The sequence below is a fragment of the Coregonus clupeaformis genome, chromosome 27 (genome assembly GCF_020615455.1).
Source record: "Coregonus clupeaformis isolate EN_2021a chromosome 27, ASM2061545v1, whole genome shotgun sequence".
In the NCBI taxonomy this organism is placed as follows: Eukaryota; Metazoa; Chordata; class Actinopteri; order Salmoniformes; family Salmonidae; genus Coregonus; species Coregonus clupeaformis.
Genome location: NC_059218.1, coordinates 13,762,227 through 13,786,853, shown reverse-complemented (window position 1 = coordinate 13,786,853; position 24,627 = coordinate 13,762,227). Strand labels below are relative to the sequence as shown.

Genomic DNA, 24,627 nt, shown 5'->3' with positions numbered 1-24,627 from the left:
ACAGTCTTGTGGCAGGAGGCCGGGGTACACAGACACTGGTCACTTTTACAGTCATCACCTCAACATGCAGGGCATTTGTTCACACATGAAGGAGAGACAGGGTATCACTGTCCTGCCATTAACCCACTTAATGTATTACATTTTCCATAGCTAACTCTGTTTTCGGTTCGGATATTTATTAAACAATGCATCAAAGTGCTTGTTGTTGAGTTTGTAGCGTCAGGTACATAATGATTATGCCGCAGACATAAAGGTCAAACCAGGCTCGGTCATGGCCTGGCACATCGTGGAGCATTTCGTGCAAGTGGGTGGAGATTAACTGGAAAACAGTAACGCGAACCTTTAAACTAGCGTTTTGATTGGTTAGTAGTTGTGTGACAGACAATTCTCCTGGCAAATCAAAAGGGCAGCAATTCTGCGCAATTCGTTTGCGCAGATCTCTAAACAAGGCGTTGAGAAGCTAGACAGATACTTAGATCAATCGTTATGTGTGTAGCTAACGTTATATCTTTATTATTTGCACTGCAGCGCGAAGTATTGAAACTTGTGGTTATGCAATATACTGGAAGTGGGAAAGAGAAGACAGACAGCCCCAGACGGGCAATCTTATAGTTTAAGCTAAATTATGTGAAATCTACATATTTTTACGTAGCTAACGTTAACTAGCTAGTATACATGAACCCAACAAGTAAAGACATGAAAGGTGAGTGTTTTTTGTTGTCATAGCATGTCGGGGCCCTGTTTAAAAGGCTGTTACTGACTAATTTTCGTGATTTTGTTGAAAATAGTAGAATATAAACACTGCAAATACGTCATTCCTGTATTATTTATTGTTTTTCCCGGAATGTTAAAGTTGATCCATCGATTTTTTCTCTCCAAAATGTCCGTGCTAGCTACATTAGCTAGCGAGCTAGTTATCTCAAATGATAAAGTAATATTCTTAGCTAGATATTTTATAGCTCTCAATAGTTCTTTATCACTCTGATGGAGGTAACGTTATATAGCAAGTGGCAGACAGCGAGATAAAATTGTCTTTCTTTTGAAGTAGTTAGTCATATTTCTTGTTGTTGATTTTATTGGGATTCCCAATACTAAGGTTATATGGCAATAGCCGGCGCAAACAGTTAGTCTTCCTGGGGTCCGACACATAACGAAAAATACATTACAGAGAAAAATACTTTACAATTTAAAAACATTAACATAGACATTACAACTAACGTTAGGGTCTGATAGGGGAGAGGCGTTGTGAGTTGTTTTATTTGTGTTATAACGCTAATTTTGCTGTTTGCCTGAGTAATTTGAGATGGAAGGGAGTTCCATGTGATCACATATGGCTCTATATAATACTGTTCGTTGCCTTGAATTCATTCTGGATGTGGGGACAGTTGAGACCCCTGGTGGCGTGTGTTTGTTCATAACATAACTAGCAAGCTATCTATGCATCGTTTTTGTGTTTTAGCTACAACTAAATGACGTAAATGTAAATGTAGCAGCTTTATCATTAGTTCCATTTCCTATAGTCCCTAGTGAGAGTAGTCAGTGAGGGCCTCATAAAACTAAACAGTTAAGTTACTACTTATTGTTAAAGTACTGAATACAAAATAAAATGTGGTGAACCCATGTGCCAGTGATATGGGTGCATGCCTCACGATGAATTACACAACACAAATAGGCTACACAGCTGTTGTTGTTGTACTGTAGTAGCTATGGTGTTATGACAGTGTACCTCTAAAGTTGTATTTATTGTGGTTTGAGAATAAGTTACATAATAATATTATGTAGTGATATGATTAGGTTTGTTGACACATACAGTGAGGGAAAAAAGTATTTGATCCCCTGCTGATTTTGTACGTTTTCCCACTGACAGACATGATCAGTCTATCAATTTAATGGTAGGTTTATTTGAACAGTGAGAGACAGAATAACAACAAAAAAATCCAGAAAAACGCATGTCAAAAATTGTATAAATTGATTTGCATTTTAATGAGGGAAATGAGTATATCCATGTTTGACGGTGGGGATGGTGTTCTTGGGGTCATAGGCAGCATTCCTCCTCCTCCAAACATGGCAAGTTGAGTTGGTGCCAAAGAGCTCGATTTTGGTCTCATCTGACCACAACACTTTCACCCAGTTCTCCTCTGAATCATTCAGATGTTCATTGGCAAACTTCAGACGGGCCTGTATATGTGGTTTCTTGAGCAGGGGGACCGTGCGGGCGCTGCAGGATTTCAGTCCTTCACGGCATAGTGTGTTACCAATTGTTTTCTTGGTGACTATGGTCCCAGCTGCCTTGAGATCATTGACAAGATCCTCCCAGGTAGTTCTGGGCTGATTCCTCACCGTTCTCATGATCATTGCAACTCCACGAGGTGAGATCTAGCATGGAGCCCCAGGCCGAGGGAGATTGACAGGTCTTTTGTGTTTCTTCCATTTGCGAATAATCGCACCAACTGTTGTCACCTTCTCACCAAGCTGCTTGGCGATGGTCTTGTAGCCCATTCCAGCCATGTGTAGGTCTACAATCTTGTCCCTGACATCCTTGGAGAGCTCTTTGGTCTTGGCCATGGTGGAGAGTTTGGAATCTGATTGATTGATTGCTTCTGTGGACGGGTGTCTCTTATACAGGTAACAAACTGAGATTAGGAGCACTCCCTTTAAGATTGTGTTCCTAATCTCAGCTCATTACCTGTATAAAAGACACCTGGGAGCCAGAAATCTTTCTGATTGAGAGGGGGTCAAATACAGTGGGGGAAAAAAAGTATTTAGTCAGCCACCAATTGTGCAAGTTCTCCCACAAAGATGAGAGGCCTGTAATTTTCATCATAGGTACACGTCAACTATGACAGACAAATTGAGAATTTTTTTCTCCAGAAAATCACATTGTAGGATTTTTAATGAATTTATTTGCAAATTATGGTGGAAAATAAGTATTTGGTCACCTACAAACAAGCAAGATTTCTGGCTCTCACAGACCTGTAACTTCTTCTTTAAGAGGCTCGTCTGTCCTCCACTCGTTACCTGTATTAATGGCATCTGTTTGAACTTGTTATCAGTATAAAAGACACCTGTCCACAACCTCAAACAGTCACACTCCAAACTCCACTATGGCCAAGACCAAAGAGCTGTCAAAGGACACCAGAAACAAAATTGTAGACCTGCACCAGGCTGGGAAGACTGAATCTGCAATAGGTAAGCAGCTTGGTTTGAAGAAATCAACTGTGGGAGCAATTATTAGGAAATGGAAGACATACAAGACCACTGATAATCTCCCTCGATTTGGGGCTCCACGCAAGATCTCACCCCGTGGGGTCAAAATGATCACAAGAACGGTGAGCAAAAATCCCAGAACCACACGGGGGACCTAGTGAATGACCTGCAGAGAGCTGGGACCAAAGTAACAAAGCCTACCATCAGTAACACACTACGCCGCCAGGGACTCAAATCCTGCAGTGCAGACGTGTCCCCCTGCTTAAGCCAGTACATGTCCAGGCCCGTCTGAAGTTTGCTAGAGTGCATTTGGATGATCCAGAAGAGGATTGGGAGAATGTCATATGGTCAGATGAAACCAAAATATAACTTTTTGGTAAAAACTCAACTCGTCGTGTTTGGAGGACAAAGAATGCTGAGTTGCATCCAAAGAACACCATACCTACTGTGAATCATGGGGGTGGTAACATCATGCTTTGGGGCTGTTTTTCTGTAAAGGGACCAGGACGACTGATCCGTGTAAAGGAAAGAATGAATGCGGCCATGTATCGTGAAATTTTGAGTGAAAACCTCCTTCCATCAGCAAGGACATTGAAGATGAAACGTGGCTGGGTCTTTCAGCATGACAATGATCCCAAACACACCGCCCGGGCAACGAAGGAGTGGCTTCGTAAGAAGCATTTCAAGGTCCTGGAGTGGCCTAGCCAGTTTCCAGATCTCAACCCCATAGAAAATCTTTGGAGGGAGTTGAAAGTCCGTGTTGCCCAGCGACAGCCCCAAAACATCACTGCTCTAGAGGAGATCTGCATGGAGGAATGGGCCAAAATACCAGCAACAGTGTGTGAAAACCTTGTGAAGACTTACAGAAAACGTTTGACCTGTGTCATTGCCAACAAAGGGTATATAACAAAGTATTGAGAAACTTTTGTTATTGACCAAATACTTATTTTCCACCATAATTTGCAAATAAATTCATTAAAAATCCTACAATGTGAATTTCTGGATTTTTTTTCTCTCATTTTGTCTGTCATAGTTGACGTGTACCTATGATGAAAATTACAGGCCTCTCTCATCTTTTTAAGTGGGAGAACTTGCACAATTGGTGGCTGACTAAATACTTTTTTCCCCACTGTACTTATTTCCATCATTAAAATGCGAATCAATTAATAACATTTTTGACATGCGTTCTTCTGGATTTTGTTGTTGTTATTCTGTCTCTCACTGTTCAAATAAACCTACCATTAAACTTATAGACTGATCATTTCTTTGTCAGTGGGCAAACGTACAAAATCAGCAGTGGATCAAATACTTTTTTCCCTCACTGTAGCTACAAAAAAATATTACGCTGAAGAGGCCTGGCCTTGAGGGAATGGAGCAAAGATGTCCACAAACATTTGTAGCTACAGTCAGTCAGCAATTAAGTGTTGGGGAAGCTACTCTGAAAACATAGTTTATGAAGATACCAATTACTTCCCACTGAAATAAGGAAGGAAGCTTGGCCCCGGTGATGTATTCCTGAGTGGCGCAGTGGTCTAAGGCACTGCATCGCTGTGCTAACTGTGCCATTAGAGATCCTGGTTCGAATCCAGGCTCTGTCGCAGCAGGCCGCGACCGGGAGACTCATTGGCGGCGCACAATTGGCCCAGCGTCGTCCAGGGTAGGGGAGGGAATGGCCGGCAGGGATGTAGCTCAGTTGATAGATCATGGCGTTTGCAATGCCAGGGTTGTGGGTGTGATTCCCACGGGGGGTATAAAATAAATATGTATTCACTAACTGTAAGTCGCTCTGGATAAGAGCGTCTGCTAAATGACTAAAATGTAAAATGTAAATGTAATGTATTGGGCCGTATGCACTACCCTCTGTAGTGCCTTGCGGTCGTAGGCCGAGCAGTTGCCATACCAGGCGGTGATGCAACCAGTCAGGATGCTCTCGATGGTGCAGCTGTAGAACCTTTTGAGGATCTGAGGATCCATGCCAAATCTTTTCAGTCTCCTGAGGGGGAATAGGCTTTTTCGTGCCCTCTTCACGACTGGCCTGTTGTGTTTGGACCATGATAGTTTGTTGGTGATGTGGACACCAAGGAATTTGAAGCTCTCAACCTGTTCCACTACAGCTCTGTCGATGAGAATGGGGGCGTGCTCAGTCCTTTTCTTTTCCTGTAGTCCACAATCATCTCATTTGTCTTGATCACATTGAGGTAGAGGTTGTTATCCTGTCATCACACGGCCAGGTCTCTGACCTCCTCCCTATAGGCTGTCTCATCATTGTCTGTGATCAGGCCTACGACTGTTGTGCCGTCGGCAAACTTAATGGTTCTTAAGTTTTGTTTTTACGTCTTTTACTTTTGGTTTTGTACACCAGCTTCAGACAGCTGAAAATGCAATATTTTGGGTTATTGAAAGTATATTTCACAGTGGTTTAGATGGTACAATGATTTTCTACACTATACTTGCTTGTTTTGTCACATAAACTGAAATTAGGCGAACTATTAGAATTTTAGCAACCAGGAAATGGCAGAGCGATTTCTGCGTAGTGCATCTTTTAACTAATAAAATTACTTTGAAAAGTAGTTCACTACATCCAAACTACTTTGTGATAAATTCTGGGATCTAAATCTGAAATGTCATAGACCACAAATTAAAAGAACAGATCACTCTGGAGTCAGATGTTAACAGAATGTGTAATTTAGTCTATTAAACACAAAAACTATGTTTCAAGTCAGAATTAGGCAGGTCTGATGCCTACTTCACCCATATTTTCTGTTATTTTTGCAAAAAAGTAGTGTGTAGTTCCAGTAATTAGCTACACCGCTACCTGGCAAAAAAGTAATTACCTACTGAAAAACACTACCAATATTATTTAGTTTAAAGGGATACTTTGGGATTTTGTCAATTAGGCCCTTTACTTCGCCAGAGTCAGATTAACTTGTGGATACCATTTTTATGTCTATGCGTGCGGTTTCAAGGAAGTTGCTAATTAGCCCTAGCACAATTGCTAACTAGCGTTAACGCAATGACTGGAAGTCTATGGGTATATGCTAGCAGATACCCATAGACTGCCAGTCATTGTGCTAACGCTGGTTAGCATTGGCTCGTGAAACTACCTCTAACTTCCTGCATGCTGGACACAGTTCATCTGACTGGGGAAGTAGATAAAAGGCCTCATTTACAAAATCCCAAAGTATCTCTTTAACTACCACCAAGCTACTGCAAAATGTAGTTAAATTACTAGTGGAACTACATGTAGTTATCTACTTCCCAACACTGGCAATTAATTGGGGGGGGAAATGGTTTGCGATAACATGTAGGCTAGGCTTGGCGAGTCTGTGAATTTGTGAATCTTCCCTCAGGCATCATGGACAAGTCATCATACCATTTGCTGCAGCTTCTGTCCTTGGCATGTTTGGCCTGTAGGCCCACCTGTAGTAAGTGTACCACTACATTTCAATAAAAAAAAGGTCATTAAGCACTGCTTAGCAGGCACTCTTATCCACAGCGACATAGTCTGATATGTTTTATTTAACCTCTCTGCTGCACATAAACCCTAGAATGAGCCGTCTTCTTCCTTTAAGTTGCTGTGCTTGAATGATAGTGAGCTTTGTACTGATCCTAGTGATATGTTTCCAAATAACCATGAAAACAACCTTAAACAGATGGCCTTTTCCCTCTGTGTAAAATTCACCATGCTTTTCCTAGTAGCATTGACTTGATGCATGGGTTTTTTCTAGGTTCTATCATCACCTTTGGAACAATAATCCCACAATCTCCAACGGTGGAAATTGGGAAGGAATTCACCGCCACCTGTGTGCTCTACAATGCTGCTAAAGCCACAGCGGAGGACATCTACTGGATGTTGAAGGACGTCACAGTGCCCAAAGAGCAGTACACCAAGATAAATGACTCGGCTGTTAGCGTGACCATCACCATCACCAATGAAACGGCCAACTGGTTACTTTGTAGAAAGAAAGAGTCTCCTTTATCCTTAAACCCAAATCAAGTAATCCATGGGATTCTATTGACCAAAGGGTGTAAGTATGCCTCCAATGATTTCACATCAATATAAGGTTATTTCATATCAAAATAGAACAAAATGTCCAGGCAAGTATTTTCCTCTAATGTCTCTATTTCAATCTCATTTCTGAGTCATTAATTTGGATACAAGTGCTAAAATTTCATACAGAAATAAAGTGAAAATGTATCCAAAGGACATGCCTTTGTTCTGATATTCAAGAGAATGTAATGTACAAATTTCAAGTTTCAAGTTTTTATTGTCATGTGCACTAGTACAGTGAAACAAAAGACACGAGTCAGTGCCAATACCATATTTGCTATGGGTGTGCCGACATGGCCATACTCGTATTCGTTATTGTATCTGTAAATTGACAGTTGATACTCGTGATCGGGAAAAACTGAAGTGTTTTAATATGCCTAAGTATATGTTCGCCAAATACCTCCCTGCACGTTCTCACTGCAAAAAAGCTGCAGATTAGGAGCAGCGCATTGAGGGGTGTGTCTGTCTGTGTGTGTGTTTGTGTGTCCTCAATTTGCAGCGGGCAGCCAAGTTTGTGGTCACTCAGTCAGAATGTGCATTAGCATTTCATATTTTTTCCATACCCTTGCCCCACTTGTTAGATATTATGCACATTGACAGCTTGATCGCAAACGTCCTGTTCATGTGATTTATCATAGTAGCAGGCAGCAGCAATCTAAATGATCGGACCGAAAACGTGAGGAAAAGCGATCAGGTGAAATTATGAAGCGAGTGGACAGAGAAATAGAGCTTCACTCTATCCAATCAGAGCAGCAGGATCAACGCACAGCCAGCCTTTCTCTTTACAGACAGGCAAACTATCCAGTTGAGTTATTTAGACCATGTAGCACCTCACTTGACTGACATGAGAAAGATGTGAAAACTTTTTTTCCTGATCACAGATTATTTAAAAAAATACTCGTATCCATAAAATTGCCCATATCCGTTACGATATAAATTTTGGCAGACTACTTGGCACACCCCTAATATTTACAATGTGCAGGGATACTGGTGTGGTAGGGTTAGATACAGTGAGGGAAAAAAAGTATTTGATCCCCTGCTGATTTTGTACGTTTGCCCACTGACAAAGACATGAGCAGTCTATAATTTTTATGGAGAAACACATGTCAAAAATGTTAGAAATTGATTTGCATTTTAATGAGGGAAATAAGTATTTGACCCCTCTGCAAAACATGACTTAGTACTTGGTGGCAAAACCCTTGTTGGCAATCACAGAGGTCAGACGTTTCTTGTAGTTGGCCACCAGGTTTGCACACATCTCAGGAGGGATTTTGTCCCACTCCTCTTTGCAGATCTTCTCCAAGTCATTAAGGTTTCGAGGCTGACGTTTGGCAACTCGAACCTTCAGCTCCCTTCACAGATTTTCTATGGGATTAAGGTCTGGAGACTGGCTAGGCCACTCCAGGACCTTAATGTGCTTCTTCTTGAGCCACTGCTTTGTTGCCTTGGCCGTGTGTTTTGGGTCATGTCTTTGTCAGTGGGCAAACGTACAAAATCAGCAGGGGATCAAATACTTATTTTCCTCACTGCGTCTATTTTTATTTTACCAGGTAAATTGACTGAGAACACATTCTCAATTAAAGCAACGACCTGGGGAATAATTACAGGAGAGAGGACAAATGACCAATTAGAAGCTGGGAATGATTATGTGGCCATGATGGTATGAGGGCCATATTGGAAATGTAGTTAGGACACCAGGGTTACCGCCCCTACTCTTACGATACGTGCCACGGGATCTTTAGTGACCACCCGTTTAACGTCCCATCCGAACGACGGCACCCTGCACAGGTCAATGGCCTCAATCACTGCCCTGGGGCATTGGGATCTCTTTTAATATAATTTTTTGACCAGAGGAAAGAGTGCCTCCTGCTGGCCCTCCAAGACCACTTCCAGCAGCATCTGTTTTTCCATCCAGTAATCAACCAGGAACGACCCTGCTTAGCTTCAGTGGCAAGCCAGCAGTGGGATGCAGGGTGGTATGCTTCTGGCTCTAAGATGTGCCAAATAAATTCTCTCTAGCTGGGTTTTGCTAACTTGCTAATGTGGATATACTCGGAATACATATCCCAAATGAAATAAATGATCTCACTTAATAGAAAGTTAGCAAAATTAGATAAGATCTTGCTACCATGGAAAGGTAAATACCTGCCTATTTGTGGAAAAATCACCCTGATTAACTCTTTAGTATTATCCCAGTTTACCTATTTGCTTATGGTCTTGCCTACGCCAAGCGAACAGTTTTTTTTAATTATATGAGAAAAAAATATTCCATTTTATTTTGAACGGCAAGCCAGACAAAATTAAACAGGCCTAGACCTATCACTAAAAGCTTCAGTCATACAAAAGTTATACTTAAATCCGAAATGATTCTCTAGCAAATTAGTAAGATTGTCTCACCCCATGTTCAAGAATGGCCTTTTTCCCTTTATTCAGATTACAACCACTCACTTTCAGTTATTTGAAAAGGAAATCATCTCCCAAATATCACTATTTCTAAAACAAGCCATAGAAAGTTGGTTGCAATTTCAATTTAATTCTCCATAAACTACAGAAAAAATAATAATATTGTTGTTAAACTCAAATATACTAATTGATAAAAAGTATAATGTTCGTAAATGATATCATAGGTAGGACTGGTTGAGTTATACAGCTAACAAAAACATATGGAAATGTCTGCTCTACCCAAAATTACAACCAAATAATTGCAGCATTGGCCCTGCATTAAAGAACATAATTGGTTAAAGAAAATTGTGATAAATAAAATAGTATACCAGTTTCATTTAAGGACCAAGGGCTTGACAGCTGTCCCATATAGATTGCAAAATAGTTGGAAAGAGATTTTTGACGTACCGATTCCATGGCATAGTGTTTATGAACTGATACGCAAAACGGCGCCGGTTTCAAAACTTAGAATTGTTCAATTTAAATTATTATACAAAATTCTTGCTACCAATAGAATGTTATTTATATGGGGGATACAATCTTCCCAGCTCTGCAGATTTTGCTGCGAAGAGACAGAATCATTAGATCATTTGTTTTGGTACTGTCCATTTGTAGCTTGTTTTTGGTCACAGGTCCAGGAATGGCTGAAGGATTGCAATATTTACCTGGAGCTAACCCTGCAGATAGCACAACTGGGTGATCTGAAAAGTCTTTGTCAATCGATCAATAATATAATAATACTTTTAGCAGAAATGTTTATTTTTAATTTACAATCTGTAGAAACAATGAGAATAGAAGGGTTCAGAACTTTTGTGAAACATCACAGTACAGTTGAAAACTATATGGCAAATAGAAATCCAATATGGATGGTGTTAAGAGATAGATGGGAGGTGTTGAATGGAGCTGAAGGATGGGACTAATAACAACTAATAACAACAAGATAACTAATGTAAAGCATACTGTGTCCATAATAAGTATATAGGTTATAGGTTGAGAGCTTTTGTGAAAGAGCACAGTTAGAAAGATATGGCATATAGAACCAAACCGGATGGACATCATGAAAATGATTGGAGAGGTTGAGGGTAGAGGAAGTTCAGCAGTAAAAAAAAAAAAAAAAAAGAATTATTGTAAGATAAAATGTGTATAGAGTATGTATAAGCTGGAAGTAGAGGCCTAAGCGTTGTTGTTCACTAGTTTACTCCAATTAGGGAAGGGGTGGTGGGGTTTTAAAGTAATAAAGGGAAATATATATTTTTTAAAGGATATGTATATACAGTTGAAGTTGGAAGTTTACATACCTTAGCCAAATACATTTAAACTCAGTTTTTCACAATTCCTGACATTTAATCCTAGTAAAAATTCCCTGTCTTAGGTCAGTTAGGGATCACCACTTTATTTTAAGAATGTGAAATGTCAAAATAATAGTAGAGTGATTTATTTAAGCTTTTATTTCTTTCATCACATTCCCAGTGGGTCAGAAGTTTACATAAACTCAATTAGTATTTGATAGCATTGCCTTTAAATTGTTTAACTTGGGTCAAAAGTGTTGGGTAGCCTATCACAAGCTTCCCACAATAAGTTGGGTGAATTTTGGCCCATTTCTCCTGACAGAGCTGGTGTAACTGAGTCATGTTTGAAGGCCTCCTTGCTCGAAAACACTTTTTCAGTTCTGCCCACACATTTTCTATAGGATTGAGGTCAGGGCTTTGTGATGGCCACTCCAATACCTTGACTTTGTTGTCCTTAAGCCATTTTGCCACAACTTTGGAAGGATGCTTGGGGTCATTGTCATTGTCCATTTGCGACCAAGCTTTAACTTCCTGACTGATGTCTTGAGATATTGCTTCAATATATCCACATCATTTTCCTTCCTCATGATGCCATCTATTTTGTGAAGTGCACCAGTCCCTCCTGCAGCAAAGCACCCCCACAGAATGATGATGCCACCCCCGTGCTTCACGGTTGGGATGGTGTTCTTCGGCTTGCAAGGTACCCCTTTTTTTCCTCCAAACATAACGATGGTCATTATGGCCAAACAGTTCTATTATTGTTTCATCAGACCAGAGGACATTTCTCAAAAAAGTTAGATCTTTGTCCCCATGTGCAGTTGCAAACTGTAGTCTGGCTTTTTTATGGCGGTTTTGGAGCAGTGGCTTCTTCCTTCCTGAGCGGCATTTCATGTTATGTCGATATAGGACTCGTTTTACTGTGGATATACAGTGGGGAAAAAAAGTATTTAGTCAGCCACCAATTGTGCAAGTTCTCCCACTTAAAAAGATGAGAGAGGCCTGTAATTTTCATCATAGGTACACGTCAACTATGACAGACAAATTGAGAAGAAAAATCCAGAAAATCACATTGTAGGATTTTTAATGAATTTATTTGCAAATTATGGTGGAAAATAAGTATTTGGTCAATAACAAAAGTTTCTCAATACTTTGTTATATACCCTTTGTTGGCAATGACACAGGTCAAACGTTTTCTGTTAGTCTTCACAAGGTTTTCACACACTGTTGCTGGTATTTTGGCCCATTCCTCCATGCAGATCTCCTCTAGAGCAGTGATGTTTTGGGGCTGTCGCTGGGCAACACGGACTTTCAACTCCCTCCAAAGATTTTCTATGGGGTTGAGATCTGGAGACTGGCTAGGCCACTCCAGGACCTTGAAATGCTTCTTACGAAGCCACTCCTTCGTTGCCCGGGCGGTGTGTTTGGGATCATTGTCATGCTGAAAGACCCAGCCACGTTTCATCTTCAATGCCCTTGCTGATGGAAGGAGGTTTTCACTCAAAATCTCACGATACATGGCACCATTCATTCTTTCCTTTACACGGATCAGTCGTCCTGGTCCCTTTGCAGAAAAACAGCCCCAAAGCATGATGTTTCCACCCCCATGCTTCACAGTAGGTATGGTGTTCTTTGGATGCAACTCAGCATTCTTTGTCCTCCAAACACGACGAGTTCTATTTTGGTTTAATCTGACCATATGACATTCTCCCAATCCTCTTCTGGGTCATCCAAATGCACTCTAGCAAACTTCAGACGGGCCTGGACATGTACTGACTTAAGCAGGGGGACACGTCTGGCACTGCAGGATTTGAGTCCCTGGCGGCGTAGTGTGTTACTGATGGTAGGCTTTGTTACTTTGGTCCCAGCTCTCTGCAGGTCATTCACTAGGTCCCCCCGTGTGGTTCTGGGATTTTTGCTCACCGTTCTTGTGATCATTTTGACCCCACGGGGTGAGATCTTGCGTGGAGCCTCAGATCGAGGGAGATTATCAGTGGTCTTGTATGTCTTCCATTTCCTAATAATTGCTCCCACAGTTGATTTCTTCAAACCAAGCTGCTTACCTATTGCAGATGCAGTCTTCCCAGCCTGGTGCAGGTCTACAATTTGGTTTCTGGTGTCCTTTGACAGCTCTTTGGTCTTGGCCATAGTGGAGTTTGTAGTGTGACTGTTTGAGGTTGTGGACAGGTGTCTTTTATACTCATAACAAGTTCAAACAGGTGCCATTAATAAAGGTAACGAGTGGAGGACAGAGGAGCCTCTTAAAGATGAAGTTACAGGTTTGTGAGAGCCAGAAATCTTGCTTGTTTGTAGGTGACCAAATATTTATTTTCCACCATAATTTGCAAATTAATTCATAAAAAATCCTACAATGTGATTTTCTGGATTTTTTTTCTCAATTTGTCTGTCATAGTTGACGTTTACCTATGATGAAAATTACAGGCGCCTCTCATCTTTTTAAGTGGGAGAACTTGCACAATTGGTGGCTGACTAAATACTTTTTTCCCCCACTGTAGATACTTTTGTACCTGTTTCCTCAAGCATCTTCACAAGGTCCTTTGCTGTTGTTTTGGGATTGATTTGCACATTTCGCACCAAAGTACGTTCATCTCTAGGAGACAGAACGCGTCTCCTTCCTGAGCGGTATGATGGCTGCGTGGTCCCATGGTGTTTATACTTGTGTACTATTGCTTGTACAGATGAACGTGGTACCTTCAGGCGTTTGGAAATTGCTCCCAGGGATGAACAATATAGATTTAAGTATTCCGAAAGGACAAGTAAAAAAAAATCACACAAATCACAATATCAAACAATTGGATCAGAGGCCAACATTGGAATAATATTTAAATCTGTTTTTCATGTACATAAATAAAAAAGCCTTAATATCGAATTGTAGGTGATAAGCATATTGGCTACAGCCTCATGTCCAAACTGATGCTGAAATGTAGGCAAACTTTAATGAGACTTTTAATTACATAAATATAGGCTAAACACCTGTCATGTTTGAAAAACCACTGACGCGTGCGTTTTAGAACACTTGTGCATTGTTGAGCGTATAATTTGAAGAAATACAACTTTGTCAACATTTTAAGCTAAACAGTCTGATCTGTTGCATCAGCCTGATTTGATTTTTGACATTTTTTATGTGCAGTGGTTGTATGAATTTTGGATCTGTCCCAGAGTCTGTTTTGAACCTTATTTTTTATCGTCCCAAGGAAGACGGGACGCCCTTAATTTCGAGACTTGCAGGGAATTATTTTATGAAGAAATGGTTGTAATTGTAATATTGCACTATTTTATAGTGCGTGGCCAACCATCCTCCAGGAGAGCCTTAACGGGGTAGTGTTGTATTTTGAGACCGGTTTGAATATGCAAGTAAGCCAATAGGCAGAGTGTAGCCTAGATTTGTCTGATTCTCTATGGTAAAAAATATGGTAATGCATTTTATTTTGTGAAGTGGTTCCTTGCATCATACAAGTGGTTCCTTGCATTTATTTTTGGACAAATGACTTGTATTTTTTACTCTGTTTGAGCGGATTGTCATATCCCTAAAATGGCAGCAAGATATTGGGTCACTACTCCTCCAAAGTGTACTTGTGGGAAAAGCTCAGAAAGTGTCTCTTGATCAGAGTTCAGATTATGAAACTCTTAAAGCTGCTATCCTTCGGGCTTACGAGTTGGTCCCAGAGGCATACAGACAACAGTTCCGTAAATTACGAAAGACAGAATCCCAAAGCCATGTTGAGTTCACAAGGGAGCAAACATGTATTTTTGATCGGTGGTGTGGTTCTCAAGAGGTCAAGGACCTTGAGGATTTAAAGACACTCATACTTCTTGAGCAATTCAAGAATTGCCTTCACAAAAAGGTTGCTACCTACATTTATGAGCACAAGGATCTCACTCTTGAGAAAGCTGCAGTTTTTGCAGAGGATGTTTTTCGTAAATGCTAGTTTGTCATTACTGCTTTGAGAAAGGACACATTGTCTCTGTGTCCTAAGTTGAAACAGAAAAATGAGCGAGAGAAAAAGCACCCCAGCCCATTAAGTTTCTGGTTGAGACTGGTGAATCTCCTAAACAATATTTTGGATCAGACGGGTTTGTGTGTCTGCAGAGTGGCAATGCCGTTATGCAGCAGGTGAAGAACCTGCGAGACACTGGGGCAGCCCATTCCTTCATTTTGGAGGGTGTTTTGCCTTTGTCTGACACTTCAGCAAGCGGTTACAGTGTGTTAGTACAAGGCGTGGAGATGGGTTGCATGGAAGTTCCTTTGTATAATGTGGAATTTGAGTCTGAACTTATTTCTGGTTCTGTTGTCATTGGTGTGAGGCCTAGCCTACCGGTGAAGGGTGTCTCATTCATTTTGGGAAATGATTTGGCTGGAGGGAATGTCATGCCGAATCCTGTTGTTTGTAAGGAACCCAGAGTAGAGGAACCTGAATGGTGATCAAAAAAGTACCCTAGAGTGTTCCCAGCGTGTGCCGTTACACATGCTACATTTATGTCTAAGAAAGTCGTGGGGAACTAGTCTAGTGTTGAGGAGGATGTCAGCGATCCGACCATGGTCGATCTGTCTGAGACGTTTATGGGTGATCCTGATTTCGGTAAAACTCCTGAGTTGACCTCTCCTTTGAAAACCCCAAAGGTGAGTGAGTTTGTAGGACCGCTGGAGGAAGAGAGGGTCCCTACAGTTGACACTTCGATGTCTAGGAAGCAGCTGATTGCTGAACAGAGTAAAGATGTTTCCCTCTCCCCTCTTTTTGCTGAGATACGTCCAGAGGAGGAGTTTGATGAAGTTTGTGTGGGTTACTTTGACAGAGATGGTGTTCTAATGAGGAAATGGCGTTCTCGCGCCACTTCTGGGCAAGACGATTGGCCCAGTGTATCTCAAATTGTCATTCCAGTTACACTTTGACAAGAGATACTGAGGTTGGCTCACGATGGTAGTATGGCAGGCCATCTTGGGGTCAACAAGATGTATGACCGTATCTTAAGTAACTTCTTCTGACCTTGTCTGAAACAGGATGTTGTGGCTTACTGTAAATCCTTTCGTGTTTGGCAGCGGCGGGGTAAACCAAACCAAGCTGTGCCGGTTGCACCTTTGCAGCCTATTCCTGCTTTTGACAAACCTTTCAGCAGAGTTCTGGTGGGTTGTGTTGGTCCTTTGTCAAACGCAAAGAGTGGTAACCAGTTTCTCTTAACCATCATGTGCGCTGCCACTCGTTTCCCTGAGGCCATTTCACTGAGGAAAATCACAGCTTCCATTATTGTTAAGGCACTGGTGAAATTATTTTCAACGTTTGGACTTCCGCGGGTAGTGCAATCAAACCAAGGTTCGAAGTTCAAGTCAAAGGTCTTCCAGCAAGTGCTACAACAGTTGGGTGTAACCCACTGCCCCTCTAGGGCCTCCCACCCAGAGTCTCAAGGTGTTCTTGAGAGATTTCATCAGACTTTGAAATCTATGTTGAGAGCTTACTGCTTTGAGTTTGAGAAAGACTGAGATGAAGGGTTCCCTCTTGTGCTGTTTGCAGCGTGGGAGGTTGTTCAGGAATCTCTCGGTTTTAGTCTGATTGAGCTCGTGTTTGGACATCATATCAGAGGTCCTATGAGCTTGCTGAGAGAGAGGTTGTTGCAGGGCAACACCTTAAACACAAAAACAAATCTGTTGGAGCACGTTAGCACTTTTCTATACAGATTGCACCGTGCCAGTGAGAATCTGGAGAAGGCTCAAATGAAACTGAAAGTTTGGTATGACTGAAAGGCCTAAAACTGCATGTCCTGGTTTTGTTGCCCATTCTGGGGTCAACGTTGCAAGCTCGCTTTTCAAGCCCTTACCCCATAGTCAAAAACATTGGCAATCTGGATTACATCATCGCCACACCGGAGCGCAGGAAGAAAACCTGGCTGTGTCATGTCAACATGTTGAAACCATACTTCACCCGCTACGATCGGGCAGAGAAGTCGGTGGAAACCGGTATTGATGTTCTACCTGTAGCCACTGCTGTCACCGTTGACTATGGATGGGTGTCTGCGGTTTTGTTCTGATTTTCAGAACCTCAATGCCATTACTAAGTCAGACTCGTACCCTTTGCCCAGGGTCGACAATTGTGTGGACCGTGTTGGCGCTGCTAATTATGCTAGGGTATGTTAGCAAGTTTGATCTGCAGATCCCTCTAACTGAGCGCACCAAAGAGTTGTCTGCTTTTGTTACTCCTGACGGTTTGATTTCCTATCTTCATCTTCCGTTCAGGTTACCCTCCTACAGAAAGACGATAACAATGTTGAGCACCCTGTGGGGTACTTTTAAAAGAATTTGGCCTCATATCAAAAACAATACTCGACTATCGAGAAGGAAGTGCTCGCTTTGGTACTTGCTCTTCAGCACTTCGAGGTTTATGTATCGGTCTCTACACCTCTGGTGGTCTATACCAATCATAACCCTCTCGTTTTCCTGCAAAAAACTAGCTCCACGAACCGCCGACTCCTTTGCTGGAGTCTCATATTGCAGGAGTTTCCCCTTGAAATCTGACATATCCGTGCTTAGGACAACTTGCTTGCTGATTTGTCTTTCAAGGGTGGGCAGTCAATACGTTTTATGTTTAGCCAGTGTGTAGCCCTGGCTCACAATTTATTTTGACTGCACGTTTTGGAGATTAGTTTTGTTTTGGTTGGGCTCATTCCAAGGGGATGAGAGTTATAGAAACGTATCGAAATTGTACCTATGTTTCTAAAACTTAAGCGTTTTAGGCAACAACAACCAAATTATAAAAAGCATTATTTATATATATATATATACTACCAGTCAAAAGTTTGGACACACCTACTCATTCAAGGGTCTTTCTTTATTTGTAAAAATTTTTACATTGTAGAATAATTGTGAAGACATAAACTATGAAATAACACATATAGAATCATGTAGTAACCAAAAAAATGTTAAACAAATCAAAGTATATTTTATATTTGAGATTCTTCAAATAGCCACCCTTTGCCTTGATGACAGCTTTGAACACCCTTAGCATTCTCTCAACCAGCTTCACCTGGGATGCTTTTCCAACAGTCTTGAAGGGGTTCCCACATATGCTGAGCACTTGTTGGCTGCTTTTCCTTCACTCTGCGGTCCAACTCATCCCAAACATCTCAATTGGGTTGAGGTCGGGTGATTGTGGAGGCCAGGTCATCTGATGCAGCACTCCATCTCACTCCTTCTTGGTCAAATAGCCCTTACACAGCCTGGAGGTGTGTTGGGTCATTGTCCTGTTGAAAAACAAATGATAGTCCCACTGAGCGCAAACCAGATGGGATGGCGTATCGCTGCAGAAAGCTGTGGTAGCTATGCTGGTTAAGTGTGCCTTGAATTCTAAATTAATCATAGACAGTGTCACTAGCAAAGCACTATCACACCTCCTCCTCCATGCTTCATGGTGGGAACCACACATGCGGAGATCATCCGTTCACCTACTCTGCGTCTCACAAAGACACAGCGGTTGGAACCAAAAATCTCATCAGACCAAAGGACAGATTTCCACCGGTCTAATGTCCATTGCTCGTGTTTTTTGGCCCAAGCAAGTCTCTTGTTCTTATTGGTGTCCTTTTAGTAGTGGTTTCTTTGCAGCAATTCGACCATGAAGGCCTGATTCACGCAGTCTCCTCTGAACAGTTGATGTTGAGATGTCTGTTACTTGAACTTTGTGAAGCATTGATTTGGGCTGCAATTTCTGAGGTTGGTAACTCTAACGAACTTATCCTCTGCAGCAGAGGTAACTCTGGGTCTTCCTTTCCTATGGCGGTCCTCATGAGAGCCAGTTTCATCACAGCGCTTGATGGTTTTTGCGAATGCACTTGAAGAAACTTTCAAAGTTCTTAATTTTCCAGATTCACTGACCTTCATGTCTTAAAGTAATGATGGACTGTCATTTCTCTTTGCTTATTTGAGCTGTTCTTGCCATAATATGGACTTGGTCTTTTACCAAATAGGGCTATCTTCTGTATATCCCCCCTACTTTGTCACAACTAAACGCATTAAGAAGGAAAGAAATTCCACAAATTAACTTTTAAGAAGGCACACCTGTTAATTGCAATGCATTCCAGGTGACTACCTCATGAAGCTGGTTGAGAGAATGCCAATAGTGTGCAAAGCTGTCATCAACGCAAACGGTGACTACTTTGAAGAATCTCAAATATAAAATATGTTTTGATTTGTTTAACACTTTTTTGGTTACTACACGATTCCATATGTGTTATTTCATAGTTTTGATGTCTTCTCTATTACTCTACAATGTAGAAAATTGTAAAAATAAAGAAAAACCCTCGAATGAGTAGGTGTGTCCAAACATTTGACTGGTACTAAATGTGTGTCTGTTTTGTCTTGTATTTCATTGTTGACAGCCAGTAGGACACCATGTTTGTATTGGAGAAGGCAATGCATTTAAGTAGCGACAAATATAAGTTCATCATGTTGTGAAATGGGAAGTTATTTTCTGTTTGTGTATGTATTTGTTGTCTTAAGGGGGAAGGTGTTACAGGCTTTGGTTTTTCCATTTATATTTCTAGGTTGGACGTTAGCACGTTGGGCGCACTGATTGGTGTCACCTCGTTTGTCAGTATGTGGTAAATCTGTGCTGGTTTGTCTTATTTATTTATTTATTTATTTTATTTTATTTAACCTTTATTTAACTAGGCAAGTCAGTTAAGAACAAATTCTTATTTACAATGACGGCCTCCTACACCGGCCAAACCCGGACGACGCTGGGCCAATTGTGCGCTGCCCTGTGGGACCCAATCACGGCTGGTTGTGATACAGCCTGGAATCGAACCAGGGGGTCTGTAGTGACGCCTCAAGCACAGACTGCTGCGCCACTCTGGAGTCATCTCGTTAGTGGGAAGGTGTTTCCCCTGTGCTGGCCCAGGTGCTATTTAAGTGTGGCTGGCCCAGTGCTCCAGTTGTCTAGGGAGATGTGGAGGGTTAACATCTGTAGTTGTTTCTCCGTATTTGATTTCTAGACAAACAATACATTCTGATCATCCCTGTTTTCGGTTTGCTCCACTTTTTGGTTGCTTCCTGTCTTTGTTTGGTGTTGGTTTTTCTTTTGTTTGCCTCCTCTTGGTCAAATTTAGTGGGCGCTCCTAGTGGGTGTCTTTTTATAGTGCAGTCAAAGTATTCAGACCCCTTCACTTTTCCCACATTTTTAACAAAATTAAAGCCTTATTTTTTTTTTTTTTTTTTTTAATCCAAATTTATAAAACATAAACATATACCTTATTTACATAAGTATTCAGACCCTTTGCTATGAGACTCAAAATTGAGCTCAGGTGCATCTTGTTTCCATTGATCATCCTTGAGATGTTTCTATAACTTGATTGGAGTCCACCTGTGGCAAATTCAATAGATTGGACATAATTTGGGGAGGCACACACCTGTCTATATAATGCCCCACAGTTGCCAGTGCATGTCAGAGCAAAAACCAAGCCATGAGGTCGAAGGAATTGTCCGTAAAGCTCAGAGACAGCATTGTGTCGAGGCACAGATCTGGGGAAGGTACCAAAAAATTTCTGCAGCATTGAAGGTCCCCAAGAACACCTTGGCCTATGTCATTATTAAATAGAATAAGTTTGGAACCACCAAGACTCTTCCTAGAGCTGTCCGCCAGGCCAAACTGAGCAATTGGGGGAGAAGGGCCTTGGTCAGGGAGGTGACCAAGAACCCGATGGTCACTCTGACAGAGCTCCAGAATTTCTTTGTGGAGGTGGGAGAACCTTCCAGAAGGACAATCATCTCTGCAGCACTCCACCAAGCAGTTCTTTATGGTAGAGTGGCCAGATGGAAGCCACTCCTCAGTAAAAGGCACATGACAGCCCGCTTGGAGTTTGCCAAAAGGCACCTAAAGGACTCTGACCATGAGAAACAAGATTCTCTGGTCTGATGAAACTAAGATTGAACTCTTTGGTGTGAATGCAAAGCGTCACGTCTGGCTGAAACCTGCCACCATCCCTACGGTGAAGCATGGTGGTGGCAGCATTGTGCTGTGGGGATGCTTTTCAGCAGCAGGGACTGGGAGACTAGACAGGATCGAGGGAAAGATGAACAGAGCAAAGTACAGAGAGATCCTTGATGAAAACCTGCTCCAGAGTGCTCAGGACCTCGGACTGGGGTGAAGGTTCACCTTCCAACAGGACAACGACCCTAAGCACACAGCCAAGACAACGCAGGAGTGGCTTCGTGACATGACTGTAAGTCGCTTTGGATAAAAGCGTCTGCTAAATGGCATATTATATTATTATTATATATTATTACAAGTCTCTGAATTTCCTTGATTGGCCGAGCCAAAGACCTGAAAATAGCTGTGCAGCGACGCTCCCCATCCAACCTGACAGAACTTGAGAGGATCTGCAGAGAAGAATTTGAGAAACTCCCCAAATACAGGTGTGCCAAGCTTATAGCGTCATACTCGAGGCTGTAATCGCTGCCGAAGGTGCTTCAACAAAGTACTGAGTGAAGGGTCTGAATACTTCTGTAAATGTAATATTTGAGTTTTTTATTTTTAATACATTTGCAAACATTTCTAAAAACCTGTTTTTGCTTTGTTATTATGGGGTATTGTGTGTAGATTGATCGGTCTCTTTTGGAAATTGTGTTTTCCTGCTAATGAAACATTTGTGCTTATAGCCTACTGCCGTGTGCGCATTGCTGCGCTTATAATGTGTAGAAATAGGCTAATAGTTTATTAACATTTTAAGCTAAACGTTCTAATCTGTTGCATCAGCTTCATTGCGTAATTTTTTTGGGGGGATGCTAGTGGTTGTAATAATTTGGGATCTATCACATCCCACAACTGTCCCAGACTATATTTGGAATATTTATTACTTGCACAGAATAGAATAGGTCAAGTTTTGTACTATGGGGGATAGTAGATTGACATAGGCTAGTGATTTTGCTGTTCGTTAGGCCTGCTCATCTTGTTGGCTGGCGAAACGTAAATGTGGACAGTTCTTCCAATATCTTCAATATGAGTCTTGGTATTGGTTAAGGATGTGCACAGTTGCGTCCCCGATGTGTCTGTCTTCACTTGTAGCCTGTGAGAAAGACCCGATCACGTGACTGAGAGCCATGTGAGTGAGATGTGCTTCGGAGCACGCAGGGAGAAGGGAATTATAATTATTACATTCAGCCCAATGGCACAACTGCCACTGGCTGCAAAAGGCATGGATTTCTTTATGTGGCATTACGGCCACACAAAGGGGATACCACCGGGAAATTCAAGGCTTTATCAAGTGCTTGTCAAATTGTGAATGAGAGACTACTGACGTGTGTACAGCCTGCACAAAAAACTAATCAGAGCTCATGCCTTTCATGCAACTTTTTTCAAATCATTAGTCTCATGCAGCCATAGAATGTATTAAAAATGTAAACATATAGCCCAACGTTTGTATCACAACTAAAGTTACATAAATAATTCTAAATTAAGCATATAGGAGTACCTGTTTCTTTAACCACTAAACACAGAATAGCCGCATGTGCACACTCCCTCAAATCATTTGGAGAAAATATCCTTTCTATTTTATTAAGCTATGTTCAATTGTATTCTTCATACTATAAAATAATGCCACGGAATTCTAAGCAAATCTTGTCTGCTAAATGAACTATTGTAGCCCACAGCCATATGGCATAGCCACATCAGGACCTAACATAAGGACAACTCCCGAGTATGCTACTCTGTTCTTCTGAAATAGACTACATTTTCTTCATATCATGTTTTTAGACCTGTCTAAATTAAATAATGGATTTATTGTGAAGGTGTAGGCTATATTACATGGATTTATTATACTTTTTAAAATGTAGATTTTATAAGGGTCTGCATCAGTTGCTTGTAGGCTATGTGTGGAAGCCAGGTGATGGTCAATTACCGTGAGACCGGCAGTTATTTGCTTGACAATCACCAGCTGACAAAATGTTGTGAGCTGCCTGTTGCACCCTCTACAACCACTGTGATTATTATTTGACCCTGCTGCTTATCTATGAACATTTGAACAACTTGAAGAACAATCTGGCCTTCATGGCCATGTACTCTTATAATCTCCACCCGTCACAGCCAGAAGAGAACTGGCCACCCCTCAGAGCCTGGTTCCTCTCTAGGTTTCTTCCTAGGTTCCTGTCTTTCTAGGGCGTTTTTCCTAGCCACCGTGCTTCTACATCTGCATTGCTTGCTGTTTTGGGTTTTAGGCTGGATTTCTGTATAGCACTTTGTGACATCTGCTGATGTAAAAAGGGCTTCATAAATACGTTGTATTTGACGCTCCGGTACCACTTGCTGTGTGGAAGCAGAGAGAACAGTCTGTGGATGGAGTTTTTAACAATTGTCCGGGCATTTCTTTTATATTCACACTGAATGACCCTAAAGCTTTCTCAGTGTCAGGTTTGGGGTCAATTCAGTTTTTGTTCAAGGAAGTGAATTTCAATTGACTTCCTGAATCGAAATGAATTTTGACCCCATCCTGCTCAGTGCAGTAGGTTAATGGCCGTTGGTCTGTTTCTCTGACATGAAATAACGGCAGCTGTTTGGTTTCTTGGTCAGATCCCCCTGAGAAGCCTGTGAACCTATCCTGCATGGCTGTCCAGTCTGGCCAAAAGATATCCTCCAACGTGACGTGCACATGGCAGCCTGGGACAAGAGACGAGAGGCTGGAAACCACTTATACCTTGTTTGGCAGTCTAATGTGAGTGTCATACATAAGGTTAGATACATGGTGGATACCAACATTAGTTTTCAATAGCTCTCAATATCAGTGAATGGAAAACCTGGCTCCAGTTCTGAGAACCCCTAAATATCAAGGTTCTTAGATAGTGTATGTGATTAGTAAATTACAGATTTCTGATCGTTTAACAATGTAGATCATTATTGTGTTTTTTCTTCTGCAGTGTCTCAAATAAGAGCAGCAAAGCTCACAGAAGCAGTGGATACATCGACTTCGGCACCTTTCCAAGCTTCATGGAACTTGCTATATGGGTAGAAGTGGAAAACAAGTTAGGGAAGGTTCGATCTGACATTCTGGATATTTATGCTGCTGATTTGGGTAGGTGGAGTGAAATGGATCTTCTGATTGCCTTTGAAGTTACAATGATTATCACCCCCCCCCCCCAATATAGTTTAATGGTGTGTCCTGTTTTGCAGTGAAAACGAATCCCCCATCAGACGTCAAAATTATTTCAGAGAATAACTTTTCCAGGACTCTCTTAGTGAGTTGGAAGCACCCTATCCATGTAGCCTATGTCACACTGAAATACAACATCAGGTTCTGCACTGTGGGCTCTGGAGACTGGACTGAGGTAAATAGCCACAATCGCAATACACGTTAAAAGGATATTCTTTAGACCTCAGAAGTAGACTAATGTTGATATAAGTCCAAGGCCTATGCCATTTGTTGTGTAACCTCAATCTAAAAATGAAAGCAGAAGCATCATATAATTTGCTGGTTAAGGGATATAGTTCGATCTACACAACCGATTGCATGGGCTTGACATTAGAGTTATTGTAAGGTCTTTAAAATCTGGCAAACTTTAGAGTGAAATCTCTCTTTAATGTTAAAAGCAATCTATCCTATCCTTATTCTCATAGGTGTTATCAACAGTGAATCAAACATTCTACTCTT

General features: G+C 41.4%; 1 protein-coding gene across 1 annotated transcript in view; it reads left to right on the top strand.

Moving 5' to 3' along the window:
• Positions 1-459: 459 nt before the first annotated feature.
• The window catches only part of LOC121541399 (interleukin-6 receptor subunit beta), a 61,509-nt gene continuing 37,341 nt past the window's right edge, over positions 460-24,627 (top strand). The window contains exons 1-6 of the mRNA XM_041850386.2: positions 460-703; positions 6,558-6,632; positions 6,936-7,235; positions 23,553-23,694; positions 23,897-24,051; positions 24,150-24,304. Of these exons, the coding sequence (XP_041706320.1) occupies positions 676-703; positions 6,558-6,632; positions 6,936-7,235; positions 23,553-23,694; positions 23,897-24,051; positions 24,150-24,304 (855 nt within the window). The 5' untranslated portion in view covers positions 460-675. The remainder of the gene's footprint in view (positions 704-6,557; positions 6,633-6,935; positions 7,236-23,552; positions 23,695-23,896; positions 24,052-24,149; positions 24,305-24,627) is intronic.